The sequence below is a fragment of the Ranitomeya variabilis genome, chromosome 4 (assembly GCF_051348905.1).
Source record: "Ranitomeya variabilis isolate aRanVar5 chromosome 4, aRanVar5.hap1, whole genome shotgun sequence".
Classification (NCBI taxonomy): domain Eukaryota; kingdom Metazoa; phylum Chordata; class Amphibia; order Anura; family Dendrobatidae; genus Ranitomeya; species Ranitomeya variabilis.
The window spans coordinates 512439209-512464127 of record NC_135235.1 but is presented as its reverse complement, the minus strand read 5'-3'; the positions used below and the strand labels follow the sequence as shown (position 1 = coordinate 512464127).

Below are 24919 nucleotides of genomic sequence, written 5' to 3'. Positions count from 1 at the left end.
TTCTATATGTAATAGATTTCTATATTTCATTCTTTTTGAGATTCAAAGAAAATGTGGTCAAAAACTCTTAAAAAAACATAACTATTTTGCAAGGTCTCTAATCGTTTTTCCATCTCTGATCTAATACTAGTCAAGACGCTGAAGGCAGTGGGCTGTCATGGGATTCTTGTTTTGGCGGACGGTGAATGACTTTCCGCCTGACCCACTTAATACAGTGCCTGTGTCCAAAAAAACACTGCTAACCTTGTTAAACCATTAGTATTATAGGGACGCTGCTTTGTAAACATTTAGGAAAATGGGAAAACAATGCTTCGCACCAACACTGGTACCAAATGATCTTGTATTCAAAAGTTAAACTGGTTTTACTTAAGTGGACTGAAGTATAGACTAAAGTAACAAATATGTTCTAAACAAAAAAAAGCTTTATCAAATTCAGAAAACAGTCACCGGCGGTGTTGATATTTGCAATGCTGAAGCTTTGTGAAATAATGCTGAAGTAACTTGTGAAAGTACCCCCCCCCCACCCCATCTGGTATTTTTTGTGTTTTTCTACCTCACAACCTGACATTTCACTGTTGTTGTTGTTTTTTTAGGGTTTGCATCAGTTCATGTAAAGAACATTTGTTTTTCTTTTAACTGTGAAGCAAACAACAAACCGGACAAAATAACTGAAAAACGTCAGTATGCATAACTAGTAACCCACCTAAAGTCAGTACTTTGGAGAGCCTCCTTTTGTTGCAATTACAGCTGAAAGTCGCTTTGGATAAGTCTCTATGAGCTTTCCACATCTTGTCACTGGGACTTTTTCCTCAAGGCAGAACTGCTCCAGCTCCATCAAGATACATACGGTAGTTTCCTCTGGTGAACAGCAGTCTTCACGTCTGACTACAGATTCTCAACTGGATTAAAATCTGGGCTTAGGTTGCACACAGGTGGACTTCCTTTGACTAAGGCTACTTTCACACATCAGGTTTTTTGTTTCAGGCATAATCCGGCAAGTTTTTTTTAAAAAAAGGATCCTTTTTTTTTTTACGCCGGATCCATAATTTTCTCAGAGTTGTATTAGCGCCGGATTGCCTTTTTGTGCGGCGCAAAAAGCGCACAGTGACGGAACCAGCCAAAAACGCATGAAACGGAGATGTGAAACAATGAATCCTCTCTCTCTCCTTTTCCAGGAAGGAACTCACTGTAAACTCCATGTTAAAAATAAAAACGGATCCGTTGCATCAGTTTTTTCACCATTTGCAACGGATCCGTTTTTTTCAACATTAGCCGGATTCTGCCTGAAACAGTATGTGTGAAAGTAGCCTAAGCATGCAACTTATGAATGTAATTGCTTGAATCAGAAATTTTTAGGGGCTTCAAATCAAAAAGGGATGAATACATATGCATATGCCAATTTTTAGTTATTTGATCCCACAAATTTAATTTATGAAATTTTTAACATCACTAACTTAGACTATTTAGTTCTGATTCATCATACACAGATATGATTACAAAAATATTTAAACACAGGTTGGAATGTAACAAAATAGGTAGTGTGCAGATTTTAGGGAGGTTTTGTTCGCATCGAGGATATGTGCCAACGCTTTTTGAAGTCTGGAAGTTCTCCCCTTTTTCTGGGAGTATTGGCTAATATGATTTATGCCAATTTCCTTTAAAAAGAGATCCTGTTACTGGGTGGAGCTAAGATCTAGTAATTTTTCATTTTATATTTACAGGCAGCTGTAGCCGAGGTCCATTGGTTGCCACAAAGGCAACTAAAATTAAGGAAATTAAATTTCTAGCCACGACAGCAAAACATTCAATGGATGAGATTTATCAAAATCCATGGCATGACCCAACCAATCACATTCTACTTTATTTCTTAGACAGCTTTTGGATGCTATGGGCAGATAATACATTTTTAAATTTGCGCATTGATAATTCTTCTGAAATAACTTATTTATGGGCAGCAGAGTCTAAAAATGTATTCTACTGCCTACAAAGTGGTTTAGGGAAGTAAAAAAGCAGCTGTCACACACTGCCGCGAACATCATGCAAATATGGATGGTAAGAAAACACGCTCTTGAGTGTGATGAATGAGAATACATTGGGAGGTTTGAGCTTTTGGTCACAGTATGGATTGGGGAGGATGTGGTCAAGAATCTCGTAGTTGTTTTACAAATCGTTAATAATCGATTATGCTGATTTATTTCCAAAGATAATTGGAAGCTGAGAAAGGAAACGCAAAGAAAAACTTATACTACAGTATATCACAAAAATCTGCCTTACGTATTATGAGGGCTTGTCCAACTATGTCTTCTGAGAAGCACAGTGCTCCCCAACATCTGTGGGGGTCCAGCATGATGTAAGGGAAATGTGCTCCTGTTTGACAGTTTGGTCCAGCAGCAACTTGGTACCATTGCCTGGCATTGGAGAAGAGCAATAGCACCGAAGCTGGCCAGTCTCGGCAGCAAGCGTGCACTCCAGCAATAGCAGCCAGCTTTAGTTGCTTGGCTGGAAATAGCTTGTAAATAATGTGCATTATCGGCCCTCACGGTTACACTGCAGTGGTGGCGGGTAACCTAGACAACAAGCAGTAAATAATACATTTAAAAATCACTCTGTTTTTAATAAAGAGGAAAAATATTACAAGCAATTTGCAAAGTACGGTAGCTTATTTTTACAGGCACTTTGCAAGTTAATTATTCTATAACTTTTAAGAATAACCTTTTAAGTGGATTATTCCGACTCTGCACTGATACTTTCATGAATATTGAAGACTAATGAGCACAGGCGCATCAGAACTCTACGGGTACATTCCCACGGTAAGTAAATGCTGCGAGTTGAACAACCTGCAGCGTCCAAATGTTACAACATAGTGGATGGGATTTCAAGAAATCCCATTTCCACTATGCATGCACCAATGCCCGCAGATCACCTGCAGAGACGGACATGCGACGCGTCTTTCCAGACTGCAGCATGTCTATTTATCTTGCGCAAATGTGAGTCTCCGCAAGATAAATTTCACCCATACAATGTATTGGACACGGTGATTCCGCATGGTTCGGTGAACATAGAGGATTCATCTGCGTTCAAAAGCCAGCAGCGCTTTGCACAAAGCGGACATGAGCTGCGTCTAAAGTGCTGCTGATTACTGACTGCACATACCCCAATGCTCAGATGACGCTGCAGCTGATAACACTTATTTTATGTAAAGTAATGCACTGTTACATAGCAACGAAATCAGGATCTAGAACAATAAGTTTTACTGTCATAGGCAGGGAGTTTTTGTTTTTTTTCTTAAAGTCGCCATACACATTAGATGGCTGTTGGCCTATACTTTGACCGACAACCATTTCAGCCAACTCTACCATGCACAGGAGCTCCAGGGTTCTCTATGAGAAAACCACCAGCTGACATGTTGGCTGGCAGTTTATCTCCAGGAGAATAATATGATCAGCAGTCTGAAATCGGACGTGCTTAATCAACATGTCCCGCGACCATCAGTTGGCCTGTGCTCCCATACACATTAGGTTGTTGGCTGAACCAATTAATAACAGCGGGTTCGGCGGCCATTAGCCTAAAGGTACCTTCACACGAAGCGACGCTGCAGCGATAGCGACAACGATGCCGATCGCTGCAGCGTCGCTGTTTGATCGCTGGGGAGCTGTCACACAGACCGCTCTCCAGCGACCAATGATGCCGAGGTCCCCGGGTAACCAGGGTAAACATTGGGTTGCTAAGCGCAGGGCCGCGCTTAGTAACCCGATGTTTACCCTGGTTACCAGCGTAAAAGTAAAAAAAACAAACAGTACATACTCACCTGCGCGTCCCCCAGCGTCTGCTTCCTGACACTGACTGAGCTCCGGCCCTAACAGCACAGCGGTGACGTCACCGCTGTGCTTTCACTTTCGGGCCGGCGCTCAGTAAGTGTCAGGAAGCAGACGCTGGGGGACGCGCAGGTGAGTATGTACTGTTTGGTTTTTTTTACTTTTACGCTGGTAACCAGGGTAAACATCGGGTTACTAAGCGCGGCCCTGCGCTTGGTAACCCGATGTTTACCCTGGTTACCAGTGTAAAACTTCGCTGGTATCGTTGCTTTTGCTTTCAAACACAACGATACACGGCGATCGGACGACCAAATAAAGTTCTGGACTTTATTCAGCGACCAGCGACATCACAGCAGGATCCTGATCGCTGCTGCGTGTCAAACGAAACAATATCGCTAGCGAGGACGCTGCAACGTCACGGATCGCTAGCGATATCGTTACAAAGTCGTTTCGTGTGAAGGTACCTTAATGTGCATAGTGCCTTTACGCTTTGTAAGAGATTGTAAGTACCGGTAATTTGACTTTTGTAAGAGATTGTCCCAGAGTGTGTGTACTTTCGATAAAGAAGGACTATAAGCCCAATGAATGATACAAAACATTACAATGTGTGTTCAAGCATGGCAGAATATGTTGGCGGCAGAGTTAACAGGAAATATTAAATTAAACTCACATGCATTATGCAAAGTACGGTGGCCTCCACAGCTGCACTTTAACCATTTTACAGCGGACTAAAGTGCAGAAAAAGTATGGTGTAGCTATTTACACAGACTGAAGAGCAAGGCTTCGGCACACTATTATACAATGGTATCCTCTTTTGGAGAAAAAGAATTGCTCGACCATAATTTATAATTGTCAACTGTTCTGTGACACTTTGGCAGAAAGAAGGAATGGGTATATAAACCAAGCCTAAAGTGGGTATTTCAAGGCAACCCAGGGGTCGTTATTAGGAGGGATGGGGATTCCAACCAGGTGAGAAAGGGTCAGATTGGGGGGTAGTGCCTAAATATCCTCAGAAATATTGTCATTGATGTCAGTATAGCCCATTTCCCAAATCACAATTAATCCTCATCCACCGGATAGTGAATAACTTTCTGACTGATAGAACCTTGAGTGATTCCGAAAACAGGACTATGTAAAACAATGTCTTGATTAGAGCGGAGGCCATACATGCACAACTCCTCTCTATTAGAGATCTGCTCTCGAGATTCCCTGGGCTCCCAACAGTCAGACCAAAAGTCTCAGCAAGTTATCCCCCATCATATGGATGAGGATAAACTTGTTAATTTAGGAGAACCCATTTAAGCATAGAAATACCAGAGCAGTTTTCCAGTGATTAAAAAAAACGAGGACAAAAATTAAGCAAAGTAACTATGTGTGAACATTCTATTACAAAGTTGTCAGGCAATTTCAGTTGGCACAGTGCAACACTACATATCTCTGCTGTACTGGGAACAACTGACTGGCTGACCACTAGGGATGCCAGCAACCATGTTTATAAAGGTCACAGAGGGTCTCTCCTTACATTACAGTACATCTATAGCCGGCTTTGCTGCATAGACTTTGCAGAAATTAAAAATCAATACAAGTATATGTTCTCTGACTAGTCTAATGAACCCATGGAGAACTATTATATAGTGGATACAAACAGTCTACAAAACACTGCTAAAATGCTAGGTTTGTAGACGCACAAATTTTCAGTTGGATTCAGGACTGGGCTCTGGCTGAGCTAATCAAAAACTTTTTTCTTGGAAAGCCATTCTTTTTTTATTTGAAGGTATGCTTAGGGTCGTTGTCCTGATGAAAGGTGAAATTCCTCTTTATCTTTTTTGCGGAGGCCTAAAAGGTTTTGTTACAAAATTGTCTGATATTTGGAACTGTTCATAATTCACTTTGACTAAAAGCTCCAGTTGCAGGTGCCAAAAAACAGCCCCAAAGCATAAAATGGTGCCTCCATCATGCTTCACTATTGGTATGATGTTATTTTGGTATTGTGCCAAACATACCTTTTAGAATTATGGCCAAAAAGTTCAACATTTGTCTCATCAATCCATAACATGCTTTTGACAAAACACAACTGGGCTTGGATGTTTATGTGTATAAGTAAAGGTTTATGCCGAACAAATGAAGAATATAAACGTCAGAAATTTCTGCAAATCATTTAATGTTGCTATAGGCCTCCTGTCAGCCTTTTCTTCTGGTCTTTTCATCAATTTTTGAGGGACATTCAGTTGTAGGTAATGTCACTGTTGAGCCAAATTTTAGCTACTTCTTAATGACTGTTGTAGGGATTCACTCTCTCTGGTAGGCATTAGGCCTTAGGTAAGTTGCCACAATGAGTTTGTGACGCTGTGTATTTTTGCTGAACAAAACACGCAGCCTCTTACAGTTCCAGCAAAGTGGATGGAATTTATAGAAATCGCATGTCCACTAGGTTTTGCTTTTACACTGTGTAAACTGACCTTTGAAATCTGCAATATGTAAATTTCTCTTGTGGGTAAGAAGAGTTCTCCAAGTGGATTTTTTTTCCACAGAATTGCATTAGATGTGGAAATCCACAGGCAAAAATTTAAATGCATTTTAATGCATTCCTGTGGTGGAAACATAGTAAAAACAATTGTAGCCAGGTATAACTGTCAAGAGTTTTGTCAAAGCCAAAATGCCAGGAAGTATATAAAAGAAAAGCAGCTTCATCTAAAACATGACAAACCAAAAATAGACTAAAACTGCAGTGTCAAAAACAAGATAAAAAACAATGCAAAAAAAAAACAAAAACACTTGAAAACAATGAAAAAAAACACAAGTAACCTATTTTACCTGATCGGTGCAGAAATGCTGCAACATAAAAAAACGAAACACTCATCGCTGGAGCGAAGCCTGAAGGTGGAAAAACTTCTGAAATGACTCTGCTTGGTATGAGTTTTATACATGACAAACCAAGGGTGTGTAGACTTTTTATATCCACTGTATACAACACAGTATGACAACCACTGTTCTGATACCTGGCGAAATACGAAAGTTTTCATCTACTCAAAGGAAATGACAGAAACAGAATATGACCAAAAAATAGACCCCCCCAAAAAAGACCTTACAGTAAAAATATACACTAAGTGATACAGAGACTTTTACTTTTTTGTTTCCCAAGACAAAACATTAGTTTTGTCGATCGGCTACATGGAGTCAAACAAACCATAATTCCAGTGTCACAGGAATTCCCTGCCTTTTACTGGCTGACCACTGGTCTAATTAGGGAGCCTAACTATACATCAGAGAGAAAACGAGCAGAAAATAGCCAGGTTCGGATCCCTGGAATGCCTGAGTCAGGGTAAATGGAAGACAAGATCTTTTCTGGTGTATTACTTTTTTCTCCCACATATATTTTGAGATCTTTGTCTTACATGCATATGATATTTATATATCAAGAATGTATTGAGCTTTATGGCCTGCTACAGGGTAACACTGCATGCAGGCACTTAGGTGTATGTAAGGTGTGGGCCACATGAGCATGCCATGCTTCAACAAATTCTGATGTCCACTGCGCTAATGGATCAAAAGCACAGCGCTCAGATGCTCTTCAGAACGCCCATAAGAATGAAAGGAGCGGCAGTGAGCATGATCAATCTCTAATCACACAGGGCAATTCAGAGCCCCAATTCTCAAGATCAGCGAGAACCCGGCAGTCAGACCCTTGGCAATTGGGGAGTTAACCCCTAATCCATGAAGCCCCATTAATAGAAAATATAACTTTATAGTTTATTTATAGAATGATGAAATTAATCACCCTACAAAATGCATTTTTTTTTTTTACTGGCCCAGGTCCAAAAGAGGAAAAAATTACACTAACCTATCTGTCCCCAGTCACTCCACTGTAGTGCTGTCCATGTCCCCTGTCTGTCTCTGTACTTAGTTGCAGTGTTAATTAAAGAAGCACTCTTCCCATCAACATTTTCATCCTCTTATTATATTGCAGTCATCATATTATATAGCACTGTGTACTTACAATTGTTCATTTTGCCTTTCTACCCAGCTAACTTCTATTCCTTTAGATCTATGACATCATGTGATTAATAACTGACTAGCAGTATCTTTCTAAACTCTATGTAGAAACAAGAGGTCAATTTTTCCTGTATGAGTCATAACTCACTGCAAAAGTCCCTGGTAGAGGGAGCAGCTCAGCCAGGAGTTGAAGAGGAGAATGAAAAATGCAGGGACAAGAAAGGGAAAATGAGAAATTGTAAGTACACAGTGGTATATAATATGATGATTGCAATATAATAAGAGGATAAAAACTTTGATGGGAGGAGTACTGCATCAATTTATAGATCACATTGGACCCAGTTTTTTTGTTTTGTTCTGTTTTTATAAAAGGGGTGTACAACACTTAAATAATGCATACTAAATTTTGGATTATTCTAAAACTTCAAGTTGCAAATTACTTGATGAATGAATAAACAAGTCTTATATGCAAAAACTGCATTTACCAGGTACAGACTTCAACAGTTCTTCACACCTGCTTCAGCAGAAAGTCCCAACAATTCTGATCTACTGTAACATGTTCTTTATTAAAGGGCACCTGTCACCCCGTTTTTTCCGTATGAGATAAAAATACTGTTAAATAGGGCCTGAGCTGTGCATTACAACAGTGTATTTTGTGGACCCGATTCCCCTCCTATGCTGCCAAAATACATTACCAAAGTAGCCGTTTTCGCCTGTCAATCAGGCTGGTCTGGTCAAAAGGGCGTGGTGTCTTCCCCCAGATCTTGCTTAGTTTTCCGTTGGTGGCGTAGTGGTGTGCGCATGCCCAAGTCCAGAATCCACTGCACAGGGGAGTGAAAAGAGCGCGATGTGTGCTATTTCATTGGTGATCGGTGGGGGCGGCCATCTTCCTGTGGCCGCGCGTGCGCAGAAGCGGCGCTCTGCTGCCCGCGGCTTCAGGAAAATGGCCGCGGGATGCCGCGCGTGCGCAGATGGAGATCGCGGCGGCCATTTTCCTGAAGCAGAATTCGCATCTCGGCTTCAGGAAAATGGCCGCCGCGATCTCCATCTGCGCACGCGCGGCATCCCGCGGCCATTTTCCTGAAGCCGCGGCCAGCAGAGCGCCGCTTCTGCGCACGCGCGGCCAAAGGAAGATGGCCGCCCCCACCGATCACCAATGAAATAGCACACATCGCGCTCTTTTCACTCCCCTGTGCAGTGGATTCGGGACCTTGGACATGCGCACACCACTACGCCACCAACGGAAAACTAAGCAAGATCTGGGGGAAGACACCACGCCCTTTTGACCAGACCAGCCTGATTGACAATGAAGGAACAGATGAATGACCTCGGGGAGACCAAAACATCCAACACTGCGGAGACACCATCACGTGTTTCTCAACGCAGTGATCCAGAACACTGCCCCCCCATCCCTTATGGGAAATATGCAAACGCATGTAAAGTAAGCTGCGGAGACACCATCACGTGTTTCTCAACGCAAGCAATGAATAGCCAGGCCTTTCTCCGGGAAGGAACAACCACGGGAAGGGCAGCATCCAATAAAGGAGAATATCCAATAAAGGAAGACCACCTATGCCAAGCATGGTATCCATCCACAAACAGCTGTTTCGGGGTTTTTGCCCCTCATCAGTGTGGAGTAGGAAACTGGCTATTAGGAGCAGTGCCTGGTGAAAGGCTATGAAGGAACAGATGAATGACCTCGGGGAGACCAAAACATCCAACACTGCGGAGACACCATCACGTGTTTCTCAACGCAGTGATCCAGAACACTGCCCCCATGTTTTAGTCTCCCCGAGGTCATTCATCTGTTCCTTCATAGCCTTTCACCAGGCACTGCTCCTAATGGCCAGTTTCCTACTCCACACTGATGAGGGGCAAAAACCCCGAAACAGCTGTTTGTGGATGGATACCATGCTTGGCATAGGTGGTCTTCCTTTATTGGATATTCTCCTTTATTGGATGCTGCCCTTCCCGTGGTTGTTCCTTCCCGGAGAAAGGCCTGGCTATTCATTGCTTGCGTTGAGAAACACGTGATGGTGTCTCCGCAGCTTACTTTACAGCCTGATTGACAGGCGAAAACGGCTACTTTGGTAACGTATATTGGCAGCATAGGTGGGGAATCGGGGTCCACAAAATACACTGTTGTAATGCACAGCTCAGGCCCTATTTAACAGTATTTTTATCTCATACGGAAAAAACGGGGTGACAAGTGCCCTTTAATCGCTATCAAGACAAGTATATATAGAAAGAACAGTCTGACATTTTAAGAAGAGATAAGCATATCACACTGTGTGGTTATGTCCAAGAAGTCGCTAGATATAAACAAGAAGTTCCCGGACCTTCAGAGAGGTAATTTTTTCTGTTTAAATACCGTATATACTCGAGTATAAGCCGAGATTTTTAGCCCTTTTTTTGGGGGGGCTGAAAGTCCCCCTCTCGGCTTATACTCGAGTCATATCCAGGGGTCGGCAGGGAAGGGGGAGCGGGGGCTGTCTAATTATACTCAACTGCTCCTGGCGCGGTCGCTGCAGGTCCCTGCTTCCCCGGCGCTGCAGCTTCTTCCTGTACTGAGCGGTCACATGGTACCGCTCATTACAGTAATGAATATGCGGCTCCACCTCCCATAGGGGTGGAGCCGCATATTCATTACTGTAATGAGAGTAACATTGACCGCTCAATACAGGAAGAAGCTGCAGCACCAGGGATGCAGGGACTGCACCGCGCCAGGAGCAGGTGAGTATAACGGGAAGGGGAGCGCTGCACGATATTCACCTGGTCCCCTTTCCGGCGCCGCTCCGTCTTCAGCGTCCTCTGCAGGGACGCTCAGGTCAGAGGGCGCGATGACGTGGTTAGTGCGCGCCCTCTGCCTGAACGTCAGTGCAGAAGACGCTGAAGATGGAGCGGCACCGGAACAAAGTCAGGTGAATATTGAAAGTGCCGGGGGCCTCAGCGACGGAGAGCTGAGTATGTGATTGTTTTTTATCGCAGCAACAGCAAATGGGGCAAGTGTCTGTATGGAGCATCTTATGGGGCCATAACGTTTGTGCAGCACTATATGGGGCAAGTGTCTGTATGGGGCCATAATCAACGTTTGTGCAGTACTATATGGGGCAAGTGTCTGTATGGAGCATCTTATGGGGCCATAATTAACGTTTGTGGAGCATTATATGGGGCAAGTGTCTGTATGGAGTATCTTATGGGGCCATAATCAAGGTTTGTGCAGCACTATATGGGGTAAACATCTTTATGGAGCATCTTATGGGGCCAGAATCAACATTTGTGCAGCATTATATTGGGCAAATGTGTCTATGGAGCATCTTATGGGGCCATTATTAACCTTTATGCAGGATTATATGGGGCATATTTTAATATGGAGCATCTTATGGGGCCATCATAAACTTTATGGTGCATTATATGGGGCTCCTGATTCAATATGGATATTCAAAAACACTTAACCTACTGATGTCTCAATTAATTTTACTTTTATTGGTATCTATTTTTACTTTTGACATTTACTAGTAGCTGCTGCATTTTCCACCCTAGGCTCATACTCGAGTCATTAAGTTTTCCCAGTTTTTTGTGGCAAAATTATGGGGGTCGGCTTATACTCGGGTATATACGGTTATTTTTTTTATTAGGGGAAAAAATTTAACAGTAGGAAGGGGAGACAAATAAAAAATAGGTAAAAGATGTAGCACAATATACATAGAATTAATAGTAACATTTTGAGTAGAACAAAGAAATTACAAGTCTCCAAACCGTCCTAAAGGGGAAGATTAGGAAAGAAAGAGGGATAAAAGGAAAAAGGTAAGAACGGGAAAAGGAAAGGAATGAAGGGAAAAATGAGGAAAATTATGTGAGGGGGTTAAGAAAGGGGAAATGTAAAAAGAATCAAAAGGAAAAGGGAAAATGGCAAAGGTGAAGGAAGAGGAAAAGAAATAGGATGGAAAAAGTGAAGGGGAATTGCTATAGATGCAAAAGATAAAGAAGGGTAAGGAAAGATTAAACTATGGAAAAGATTGGAAAGGATGATGAAGGTAGTGGGGGGATACAGACAAATGAGAAAGTATTAACACAGTCAAGATACAAAGTATAATACAATTGTGAAATCAAAGTTCTATATTTATACATTTTTGCCGTCTGACAATCAAGACATGTCATACAAATTGGACTCCACGATGGAAGAAAAGGATGCATTCCATGTAGACCATTTGGGTTCAGATTTGGGGAGAGAATGGTCTTTAAGAGCTAATGCTTGTTCAAACATGTTGTGATGTGATTTTATCAGTTATTTAATTAATAGTGGGAATAATTTTTACACTTTGTTCTGATGAGTCATTGGCAACGCAAAAATATGGAAAGAGATTTGTTTGATTTCTCTAGGAAGGGAGTCTGCTTCTAGAGAGAAGATCGAAAGTTGAGGGGACATTTTTTTGTTTACCCAATTTATTTTGGAAATCGTATATCTTTTTCCATAAAGGTTTTTTTCTTTGAACGCGTCCAAAAAATTAGCATAATATTACTTCTACATCCACAATCTCTGGATAAATTGCTTTACATCTTCGTGGAGTCCGAGTGTCATGTTGAAAATATTTTATAAGAATTTTCATGTATGTTGGCATTAGTAATAAATTTGTATGTTAATTTGAAGGCTTGTTAATTTTTATGGGAAATATTTTTGTTTACGACTATTTCAAACTTTTTATTGGTTTAGATTTAATAAACTCGAGGTCGGAATTGAAGAGGGAATAAACGCTCGTTATATTCTAGATTTAAGTCGGAGAAAGGATTGGTCAATAATATGAAAACGGCTCTTGGCAGGACAAGAGGAAAGCGTTAATTTTTAATCTGTGACGAGGTCCCTCACGCTGACGTTCTTGCATCATCTTTGACCTCAGTTGCTATGGTCATTCTCCATAACATAAGAACTAACCTAACCGCACACCTCAAGCCGCCTTTTATAGCAGGGTGGCGCTATAATGATGGTGTTATAAAAGATGATTACTTCCTAAACAGTCGGCGTGATGCCTGTAACACAACTTTATGTGCGCTGCATATCCATTCCTAGAATTTATTAGTAGCTCATCACTCACTAAATAAACTGCACATCTAAAAATACAAAAAAAATAAAAGTAATACATCTCATTTTCCATAGACATTGAACATTAGAGCACAACTGCAAATACCATGCTCACCTTAGCTGCGACTGTAACTTTATAGCTTTGCTGATGAAGTCTTCCCATGTCGGATAACTGGCCTAAAAAACAAATATAGGTATATAAACATTCAAGGTGACACCAAACATCTGAAGGCATGTATAACGTATCTTAATTCCACAGAGCTTTACAGACATTATCACTGTCCCCATTGGGGCTCACAATCTAATTTCCCTATCTGTATGTCTTTGGAGTGTGGGGAAAACATGCAAACTCCATTTGATATTTTTTCCTTATTGGGATATTTAGGCCCTTTCACTCGGGCAATGACCAGGCATACAAGTGTTTTTTTTTTTTGTAAACAGGCATGTGTTGGCAACGATAATGTAATACCGTATATATGAAAGGCCACACAAGACATTTGTCAGTCACATAAACTGCTGATTGATCCATGTAAATGGGGCTAAACATTTAGGTGAGAAGAGACCCTTATCTGGCACCGGCCACTGGTCGGATACCTCAGCTCACTGTGGGTGGAAGGTCGTTCAGCAGTGCGGCTTTCAATTCTATCATCAGTGTATGACAGCATTTTTACGGTGTCTTTATGGGTACAGATATTTCATCAATTTCTGCCTAAAAGATGAAAATCAACTTTAATTGGAGTATGTAAATGACCAATTGGTCTGATTGAAATCTGTATCAGCTAGAAAACTGATCTGACGATTGTCTGTCAAATACAATCATCTGAAAAAAAAATCAAGTGAAAACAACTTGAAAATGAAGAACAAATGGGTTTTAAGGTTAGATTGGCACATCAACTAGCAAAAAAACAATAATGAGGCAAGGAATATAACCAAGGTCTGGCTAATCAATATGTTCCACCCAATAAAAGATAAACTTCGGGATAATCAGAAAATATTCAAATAATGTTGGCCTGAGTGGTTTTGTTATACACTATTATGCCAAATAAAGTACAGGACTGAGTAGCTCAGGATACAGGGCAATGAAGACACCTGATGCTTTCCCTAGAGGATGCCCTACCTGACCACAGAGGTAGGCACCCTAGACTGAAGCACACACAGGCTGGCCCGAAGCACAAACATGTTCCTCATCACAGAGACAGACAGACTGCGCTTCGGGGCGGCCTGTGGGCAGGTCTTTCCTTTGTTTCTCTTGCTTAGAGCAGGAAGATAAGACTCTGCCTACAGTGCAGGCCCAGAGCACGGGCATATCATTAACCGAAAAATTATAACACTGATTACACAAGAACTACAAGACGATTTCTCCACCCCCAACATGACAATTCCTGTAGTTTACTTAGTAAAAGTCTTCTGACAGGTTTGCTTTATGTATGTATAAGGCCAGGATAGGGATGAGGGAGCAATGCATACCACGATAGGGATGAGGGGACCATACATACCAGGATGAGGATGGAGGGTACCATGCTAACCATAATGGAGGATGGAGGGGACCATGCATACCAGGATGGGGATGGAGGAGACCATGCATACCAGAATGGGGATGAGGGGACCATGCATACCAGAATGGGGATGAGGGGACCATGCATACCAGAATGGGGATGGAGGGGACCATGCATACCAGAATGGGGATGGAGGGGACCATGCATACCGGGATGGGGATGGTGGGGACCATGCATACCAGGATGGGGATGGAGACCATGCATACCAGAATGGGGATGGAGGGGACCATGCATACCAGAAAGGGGATGGAGGGGACCATGCATACCAGAAAGGGGATGGAGGGGACCATGCATACCAGAATGGGGATGGAGGGGATCATGCATACCATAATGGGGATGGAGGGGACCATGCATACCAGAAAGGGGATGGAGGGGACCATGCATACAAGAAAGGGGATGGAGGAGACCATGCATACCAGGATGGTGATGAGGGGACCAAGCGTACCAGGATGGGGATGAGGGGTCCATGTATAGTGGGCACGGAAAGTATTCAGACCCCTTTAAATTTTTCACTCTTTGTTTCATTGCAGCCATTTGGTAAATTCAAAAAGTTCATTTTTTTCTCATTAATGTACACTCTGCACCCCATCTTGACTGAAAAGAAACAGATATGTAAAGTTTTTTGCATATTTATTAAAAAAGAAAAACTGAAATATCACATGGTCATAAGTATTCTGACCCTTTGCTCAGACACAAATGTTTAAGTCACATGCTGTCCATTTCCTTATGATCCTCTTTGAGATGGTTCTACTCCTTCATTGGAGTCCAGCTGTCTATAAATAAACTGATAGGACTTGATTTGGAAAGGCACACACCTGTCTATATAAGACCTCACAGCTCACAGTGCATGTCAGACCAAATGAGACTCATGAGGTAAAAGGATCTAGCCAAGGAGCTCAGAGACAGAATTGTGGCAAGGCACAGTTCTGGCCAAGGTTACAAAAGAATTTCTGCAGTACTAAAGGTTCCTAAGAGCACAGTGGCCTCCATAATCCTTAAATGGAAGAAGTTTGGGACCACCAGAAGTCTTCCTAGACCTGGCCATCCAGCCAAACTGAGCAATCGTGGGAGAAGAGCCTTGGTAAGAGAGGTAAAGAAGAACCGCAAGATCACTGTGGCTGAGCTCCAGAGATGCAGTAGGGAGATGGGAGAAAGTTCCACAAAGTCAACTATCACTGCAGCCCTCCACCAGTCGGGGTTTTATGGCAGAGTGGCCAGAAGGAAGCCTGAAAGGCATATGAAAGCCAGCATAAAGTTTGCTAAAAAACACATGAAGGACTCCCACACTATGAGAAATAAGATTGTCTGGTCTGATGAGACGAAGATAGACCTTTTAGGTGATAATTCTAAGCGGTATGTGTGGAGAAAACCAGGCACTGCTCATCACCTGTCCAATACAATCCCAACAGTGAAACATGGTGGTGGCAGCATCATGTTATGGGGGTGTTTTTCAGCTGCAGGGACAGGACGACTGGTTGTCACTGAAGGAAACATAAATGCGGCAAATTACAGAGATATCCTGGATGAAAACCTCTTCCAGAGTGCTCTGGATCTTAGACTTGGCCGAAGGTTCACCTTCTAACAAGACAATTACCCTAAGCACACAGCTAAAATAACAAAGGAGTGGCTTCAGAACAACTCTGTTACCATTCTTGACTGGCCCAGCCAGAGCCCTGGCCTAAACCCAACTTGAGCATCTCTGGAGAGACCTGAAAATGACTGTCCACCAATGACAGAACTGGAGAGGATCTGCAAAGAAGAATGGCAGAGGATCCCAAAATCCAGGTGTGAAAAACTTGTTGCATCATTCCCAAGAAGACTCATGGCTGTACTAGCTCAAAAGGGTGCTTCTACTCAATACTGAGCAAAGGGTCTGAATACTTATGACCATGTGATATTTCAGGTTTTCTTTTTTAATAAATCTGCAAAAATTACTACATTTCTGTTTTTTTGGTCATGATTGGCAGAGTGTACAGTCAAGATGTGCAGCGTGTACACGAATGAGAAAAAAAATGAACTTTTTTGAATTTACCAAATGGCTGCAATGAAACAAAGAGTGACAAATTTAAAAGTGTCTGAACACTTTCCGTACCCACTGTATACCTGGATTGGAGACATATATATACTAGGATGGGCGATATTAGTACAGATTTGGCCACATTTTTTGCTTAAATCTTGTCTATTTTCTGCCTCTAAAACCAAGGTGTGTCTTATGGTCCAGTGTGTCTTATATAGTCTGAAAAAATATGGTCTATGTCTAAGGTGTTCCTTACCACATTAAGCCATGCGTCACATTTCAGCACATTGCCTCCCAAACCCAAATTCCAAAATCACCTCCCACATCTCTATACTGTAAATAAGTTTCATAAGAAATTTTCTCAGAAAAATGATGAAGAAAGTTGCCTATTTTCCTTTTAAAAATGCAGCCAAGTTGGACAGTGGTGTCATACTGTCATATGAATGTACCAAACAAAGTTACATCAGTTGCTTGGTAAGGCAGTTACTAATTAACTTCTATAATTGCTGGGCGTTTTCATCCCTATTAGTCCTATTAAAAGTATTTAATGTGAATATTGAAGGATATCGGTTACAAGGTTTTCGCTATATCATATGAAATCAGCAATACACTCAGGCAGAGACCCTGATTCTACTGTTTCACTTATTGTGCTGCTTGCTGCACTTTTGATACTTTTTTTTTTTTTTTTTTAAATCGGCAGCGGATCTTGCAGTTCTCTGAATGCTGAGCTCTGTATAAGCCTCCCACATCACTGATTGGCAGCTTTCTGTACACTGTGCATAGGCAAAAACTGCAAATCAGTGGTGGGGGCTGAGTAATACAGAGCTCCTGAATTTGGAGGACTACATTGCAGGAGCTTTACTAGTCATCTAGTGAATCTTTTGCTTCCCAAAAATTACAGCATAATCTAGTTATACACTGTACAGTTGAAGGAAACCTGACAGCTGATACATGCTGCCCGAAGCCCTGCAGTGACAGGTTTCTCCTTATACATGCCATGAGAAAGACCTGTTAGGTCAAAGGAATAATGATGGGGACAGAAAAATTGCTAATACCAAGAAAAACATTGTACCCGATGAATGCCCTTCTTTACTCGTCAGGTGTATACTCAACTGTTTAATGGGTTGAAAGTTCAAAATGAAGGTGCCTATGACTGCTTGTTCATCAACTGGATCGTCTACTCTAAAGGCTCGTTTAGATGACTATTTTCGGTTAAGTACGATCTGAGAAAACATCGGATTGGGCTCAGATCAATCTTATTCTATGGGGCAGTGTACATACCCAATTGTTTCCTCATACGCAGTCTGCCCGAGGAAATAAATAAATAAATTGCAGCATGTCCAATTTGCACCAAAAATCGAATCGCATTCAGCCACACAAGTCAATGAGAGCTTGGGAAAAAAATAAAAATAAAAAGAGGCTCTGAAGTCAGATTTTAACGGAATGACAGAACAGAGAATTGGAGAAGTTTTTGAGTTTTTTTCTACATCTTCTCCTTCACCCGAGAAAATCGGCTCACACTATGATCAGAGTAGGATTAGCATAATTGGGCCAATTTTCTCCAATGAGAGAACATTCGGTTGTGTGACCTTGGTCTAAATTGGGCTACTAGTGGTGCTCCTAACAAACTGCACATCATACGTAAAAAGCAGAATATGCTGGATGTATTTTTTTATTCATCTTTTCCTTTTAAAAGAATGAATATAGCATGACAATTTCTCTGACACACAGGAGCACAATTCGGCACACTCTGAAACGCGTCCAGTGTTTGCGTGTGAAGGCGCACTTAACATGAGCATGTGGACAACACGGGAAAACTATAAAAGCCTCAAACATCACTAACTTGCCTCAGATTCTTTACTCCATTGGCGAGGAGGAATGTCCAACAAAGAGAGCATACATGCCGTAAAGGAAAAGGGCAGTGCACAGGCAAACAAGCAGTTAAGCCAGCGGTTCCAGGACATCATAAGACAATAAAAAGCTTCAGTCGCTGGTACATTCCATCCCATAACCCAGAGTATACAGTAGAGCGGCCAGCAGCCATCTGCACTACATTCCAGTATGGAGGGGGAAAGAAGAAAAAAAAGTTTTCCAACTGTCATTTCCTCTTTCTAATGAAGACCCAACGCCGTTCTAAAAATGGAAACAAGGATTTGTTTTCGAGTCCTCAGAACAAGGGACCCCAATAGCTAACTCCGGGCTCTCTCGCAGCTGCACTGCGCGGAATTAGCTTCTCATGGACCTTTGGGGAGAGCAGAGCAAATGTTAATTTCCACCAAACTGGAAGTGATAACCCAAAGTTCAAAGAATGTTTCCTACACATGTAACTAATTGGCGATTGCTGGCATGATTAGGGCCCCCGTGCACATGGGCATCAAAGGCTTCTCTGCATTACAGAGAATGCAGAGCAACGGACATTACACAAGGAAAGGCAGAAAAGAACAGAGATCCACATCATCATCATGTGCCATCATCTGAAACCTACACCAGGCATCACATCACGTCAGAGACGACGTATATGCCACAGATGCTCCAGGTGGAAATAAGCCACTCGCATTCATAGGACTCATCATCTGCCGCCGACGAAAACAGCTACTTTTGGGCATCCATCATGTTGGAATGGCTTTTTTCTTTCCTGTATAGAATGGCATAGTTGCTATTATAAGGAATACTGCAAAAAAATCTTATGGAGGCCATATGTCAATACAGGTGCATAATTCAGAGTCTTCTGTCAAAGGTATACATCACAAGGGGAGCCAGCACCAAAAGCAAGCAAGTAAATGTGGTAGTAACTATTGAAATTTCTGTGTCAACTGACTGCCATTCAGCATGCACGCCTTTCGGCTTTGTATAAAGTATGTAAGCACAAACCTGGGATCAGGACCCAACAGAAGTGTTTGGGTTAAGCTTCCTATATGTAAAACCATGCATATGGGAATCCAGCTGTTGCAGGTGATTCAATAGTAGCATGACACTTTAAGCAGTTGTCCGGGACTTTAACATTGACGGTCTCTCCTTAGGTAACAGTCAAACATCGGTATAACTGACGAGGATCGCAATGTAATGCTCGGACTGGCTGTTGGCTCTCCAGACCAGAGTCTGTACTTCTATGCAGCTGTCATACTCGAATCGGAAGAGGAGACGGCACGTACGAGCATTGCGATCCTCGTCTGAGTTACATGGCTGTCTGACTCCTTCCTTAGGATAGGTCACCAATGATTAGTGGGGATGAGACACCCGGCATTCCCGCCGATCAGCGGCTCCTGTGATGGGCGGAGCTGCATAGTCATGCACTGTCCATGGCCAGGAACTGCACATCCACCCCCTATTGATTTGAATATAGGGCACGTGAAGTACATGGCCACTATACAGCTTAATGGAGCTCTGCTATGCAGCTCAGTAATTGAGAGGTTCCAGCCACCGCCATCACAAACAGCGGAGCAGGCAGGGATGCCTATCCTAAGGAAAGGCCATCAAGTCTCGGACAACCCCTCTAAAGGGGTATCCCGGTTATCATCTATCCACAGAATCCTTCAGTACGCATAGTCTGCCATTGTCCTTGGCAGTGCAGGTTCTGCTCCCACAGGATAATGTGCTGCCGAGAATGATGCAAACCAAAACATCATTTCACCTAGTGAATAAGCGGTTCGCTCATTCGTCAGGTCATCGGCAGCAGGTTGCACAATTATTGTGAAACAAGTGTTTCTAGAAATGAATGATCACAATAATTGTGCAGTGTAAAAGCACCTCCAGTCCATCACATGTGGAAGGAAGAGGTAAACAATGGTCCACACGGATACTTTGTAGGAAAAGCCACACAATATTCAGGAGTACACAATATTCAGGGGTACACAAACATTATAGGGAGGGTACACCCGTAACAGTGACATCTACAGCTTACACAAGAAGCTTGGAGTGTGTGTCCTAAAGGTGATCTACAAACGATCCATTGGGTACGTTGCACAATCCAACAATCTATTACATGGCACACCAACAGTGGAAAGAAAGGCAGGAGACACTTAAAATGTAAGTCTATTAATTTTATATTTCAGAAGCTGAATATTTACCTTTGTTGCCGCCACAACATGAAGTCAGCAACAGGGTGATATACTTATCAGTCTCATTAAAAAGCAATGATTTACAAGCATAGCCTGACATGGCTATCTGTGATAGATAACCTCCCACTCATACACTGCACCCAATCTAGGGAGGTTCCAGGCAGACGCCTTGTTCAGGTCTTAAAAAGTTTGGAGATACACCTTCTAATGCAGTCATACGGCATTCCTCTAAACCACAGTATAACAACAGAGCTCAACCCCAGAAAGTCAATTAAGATAAAAACAGACTCATATTTGCATAGTGATCAACAAAATGTTCTGCATCAGGGCACTTATGTAATTGATCATGTGTACACGGCATTTTAGCAGGTTGTAAGAATGCTAGTGTTGTTTTCACATACTCAGTGTAAAAAGACTTTCTGACATTCATTAACCAATAAAAATGACTCAATAATAAAATATATAAAATTATTGCCAAGGGGGAAAAAAAGCAGACAGTCTTAAAAGGGTGGATACAAGATCCGATTTCAGAAAAGGGGGTCAATGTTTACAATAAAGTTCCTTGTAGAGATTATCTTTTAGTCCAAAGGGCTATGCTTTTAGCACTCTTTCAAGGCTGCTTTTTATAATTGTTATAGATAACTCCAGATGAATTCATATAAAAATTTACATTTCCTTGTAACTACATATGGTGGAGATGGCAAAGAAAGTGCTGACAAAGTGGAAATAAGGACCAGAAGCATGGTCATCAAACCATAAGGAAGCTTTTTGCGAGGAGCTTGGACCTTCAACATTACATTTTTCCAGAATGAGATTTGGATTCTGAGAACATTCACGAATGTCATTTTGCAAAGGGAAAAAAAAGAAAAGATTGTTTGTTCCATCCCAAGTTGAATGGCATCGAGACAGTTCACAGCAAGGATTCAAAAAGAATATTTCACAAGCCCAATGGCATCTAAATAGTCCAGAGCAATTGATGCAACATGAATATCCCTGTAGACCCACTGACAGTACAGAACATGTATGCAAAAAGTATATTCTGTTTCACAGAACTCATCTAGTATTAACTTTAATATGTACTGCCTAAAGAGGTAATATTCTTCAAGAAATAAACTAATGCGGTAATGAATTTACCCAATCCTCTATATTCCTTTATTAAGCCATGTTGACTCATGGCATAAGTGTGAACCCCATTGCAGTGCCCTAATATATTCTACATGGAGTCATTTGCTTTACAAACAAAAAGCAAAATGTAATCTGATGCCGGGAGAAGCCTACACTTCAAATGATTCTTAACGTTCAGATTTCTTTGTAGCCTAAATGATAAATGTGCATTAAATTAAAAAAAGGTTTCCTTCCTCAGGAAAACCAAAGCTTATTTGCCTGACAAAAAAAAAATAAGAGACATGATGTGAACATGAGTTCCGTCATCTGGAATCAGATTTAACCAGTAGCGCAGGGCTGCTCAGTATATTGAGCAAACAGAAAATTAAGGAGTATTAAATAACCACTTAATGGGAAACCTCCCTTAGACAAATGTAAAATTCATTCTCCTCCAGAAATACAACTCTAGGGAGCGAGTGCTGAATAATCAGTTAAGCAAGGTAAAAATGCATATAAATAAAATAATTTGTGGTCTAAAAGATTAAGTGGACAGTGTAAATGTGCTGCTCTATGAACCAGAACCACAAAACACGGACCCAGAGCAGAATCCCAGGTTAGAAGGTTTATGTACACAGCCGTATTATCAGCTCAGTTTGCACAACATACGTTGTACATCACCCATAGACATCTATAGGGTCATAATAACTACCTCTGTGACTTTTGGTGTGTTCACGTCAATCTTGCCCCAGCAATCTTGCCCCTGATGAAGTGGGAAGTGTTGGGGTGGGACAGGAGCATGCAGACAGTGAAATTAATGCCAAGTGACAGCATTCGCTATGCCATAAGTCTTACTCCAGCAGGGACTGGAGTAAGATTCGTGGGGAGCCGCTTGCCACTATGCGCCTCGTGTACCTCTTAAATAATCAGGAGCTCCCGCTCCAACACGCCCCTCATCAAGACTGGTGAGAGAATTTTCTTGATGAATCAGGACCATAACCTTTGAGACCAAGTTCATATTTGTAAGTCTATAGACATATGCACTAAAACTATGGAAAAGTGTGCCATGCTTTGTGTCATGTCTGCTGGTATTTAGAGGTATAAGATTACCATATGGAGTACATGCATCTTTACACATTTTGTATTAAGAAAAAATAATAATTTCGGCGTTCACTCTGTGGGGAGGTGTTTTAGAAAGATGTGTTAAGGGAAGCACACCCTTTCTTTCCCAAATTCATTTAAAATGTATACATTTTAGGCCTCATTCAGACATACATTTGTTACTTACGTGTCGTATTTGTGCTTTTCATGGACACAGCGTGCTTATAAGAGTATATGGTGCTAGTTATGTCTGTGGTTGTTTTTTTTTTTTTTTTTCTAGAACTGTGTTTTGGTAAAGATAAAGCAAAGAGACAAATCCATTTTTGACTGGGGTCATGGATCAAAATTACCCATACACCTCTGTGGGTCTAGATGTAATCTGTATACTGTGATGGACATAATTCTGTAATGGATAGGATAATTTATTATTTTATATGTGAACATCACGGACAGTAAAAGCTGACACATTAACCAAACAATCTGACATTTTGGGGGGGTATGTGAAAAAAATCATTAGAATTGAGAGTCCTCAGTGGTTGATACCTTTTTTGGTTTTGAAAAGATGGTAAATTGCAAGCTTTCGAGACTACTCAGGTCTCTTCATCGGGCATAGACTAATACAAAATCTGAATAATCACATATTTATGTACAATACTGCCCAGAAATAATTCCATAGATAAGACAGGTGACGAGAAGCAGAGCTATCATTATGGGAGAGGGGGATAAACAGTTGTGTCCATAAATATTGGAACAGTTCATAGATAAGGAGTGTGAATGTTTTATTGTCCTCTGATTGGGGTCTGGTTCTGTGCTGTCATGCCCCCACAAGGTCTGAGGAGCAAATTCCTTAATTGATGTAAAAAGACATAAATCCACACGACACATTCATTCATGCACTGAGTGTGTTAAAGGTAGTCATCAGCTTATACTCCCAGACCGTTCTGTCTCTGAGATTTGAAATTACCCTTTAATACAAGTACTCATGTCCATGGTGCTGTGATCTGGGATACAAAAATGTATTGCCACAGTTAGATTCATTCTTTTTCTCTTATTGTGTGGCGGTGAGAATTCATCCTTGTCCTCAGTTTTTGCACTGTCTCCCCTACATACAGACCCCCAGTAGTACAAATAATTAAGTACACCACATTAGATGCGAAGCAGCTGAAAGTACCTGGTATCTAGTAGTCCTGATGTGAATTGGGGATCTTAATCTTGCCCATGGCCATTATAAATGGACAGGTTTTACAACCTTTGACACTGTGCAGGAATGAATGTGTCGCATGGATTTATGTCTTTATACATCAATTAAGGAATTATCTGCTCAGACATTGTGGGGGCATCACAGCACAGAACCAGACCCCAATCGGAGGACCATAAAACATTCACACTCCTTATCTATGAACTGTTCCAATATTTATGAACACAACTGTTTATCACTCTCCCATAATGATAGCTCTGCTTCACATCACTTGTCTTATCCATTGCATTATCTTTCTTCTGTGTTGTGTATAAATATGTGATTCTTCAGATTTTGTATTAGTCTATGCCTGATGAAGAGACCCGAGTAGTCTCGAAAGCTTGCAATTTGTTACCATCTTTTCAGCTAGCCATTAAAAGGTATCAGCCAGTAGATAGATAAATATTTAGAATTGAGTCCTCAGTGGTTAACACGGTACAAAGATATAAATCTTTCCTGAAAAAAAAAAATCAGACGTTTGAAAGAGGCCTTAGACATTTTGAAACATACTGCAATATGTTTCAATGAGTTTCTCATTGAGGATAATGGAGAAAAAGTAAACGCTTATTTTATAAAACTGCATTTTTCTTTAAGAAAGCACTGGGACCAATGTTATACTATGGGGCAGTGATGATCTGCAATTATTTTCTCATGTCAATCCAGCATGAGAGAACAATTGCAGCATTCTGTGAGTGCATCCGATAATCGGATCGTATGCACCCACACAAGTCTAGGAGTGCGTGTGAAACATTGGACTGCATTTGGATGCCATCCGAGTGCAGCTTGATTATCACAGATACAGACAATGGAGTAGATTAAGAAATTAATTTCTCCGTCTTCTCCGCACCTGTGCTGCGATTCTCATGTGAGAGAATCGGATCACAATTGGATCATCCTCAGATTGAGCAGAGTCAGTAGCGTAATCAGCCCGATTCCCTCGCATTATACATTATTAATTTTA

At 41.5% G+C, this 24919-nt stretch overlaps 1 protein-coding gene across 2 annotated transcripts in view; it reads right to left on the bottom strand.

Moving 5' to 3' along the window:
• LOC143765443 (protein MTSS 1-like) overlaps positions 1 to 24919 on the bottom strand; it is a 159593-nt gene that overhangs the window by 92335 nt on the left and 42339 nt on the right. For both annotated transcript variants that reach the window (XM_077252111.1, XM_077252110.1), the window contains exon 2: positions 13004 to 13065. In XM_077252111.1, coding sequence (XP_077108226.1) covers positions 13004 to 13065 — 62 coding nt within the window. The remainder of the gene's footprint in view (positions 1 to 13003; positions 13066 to 24919) is intronic.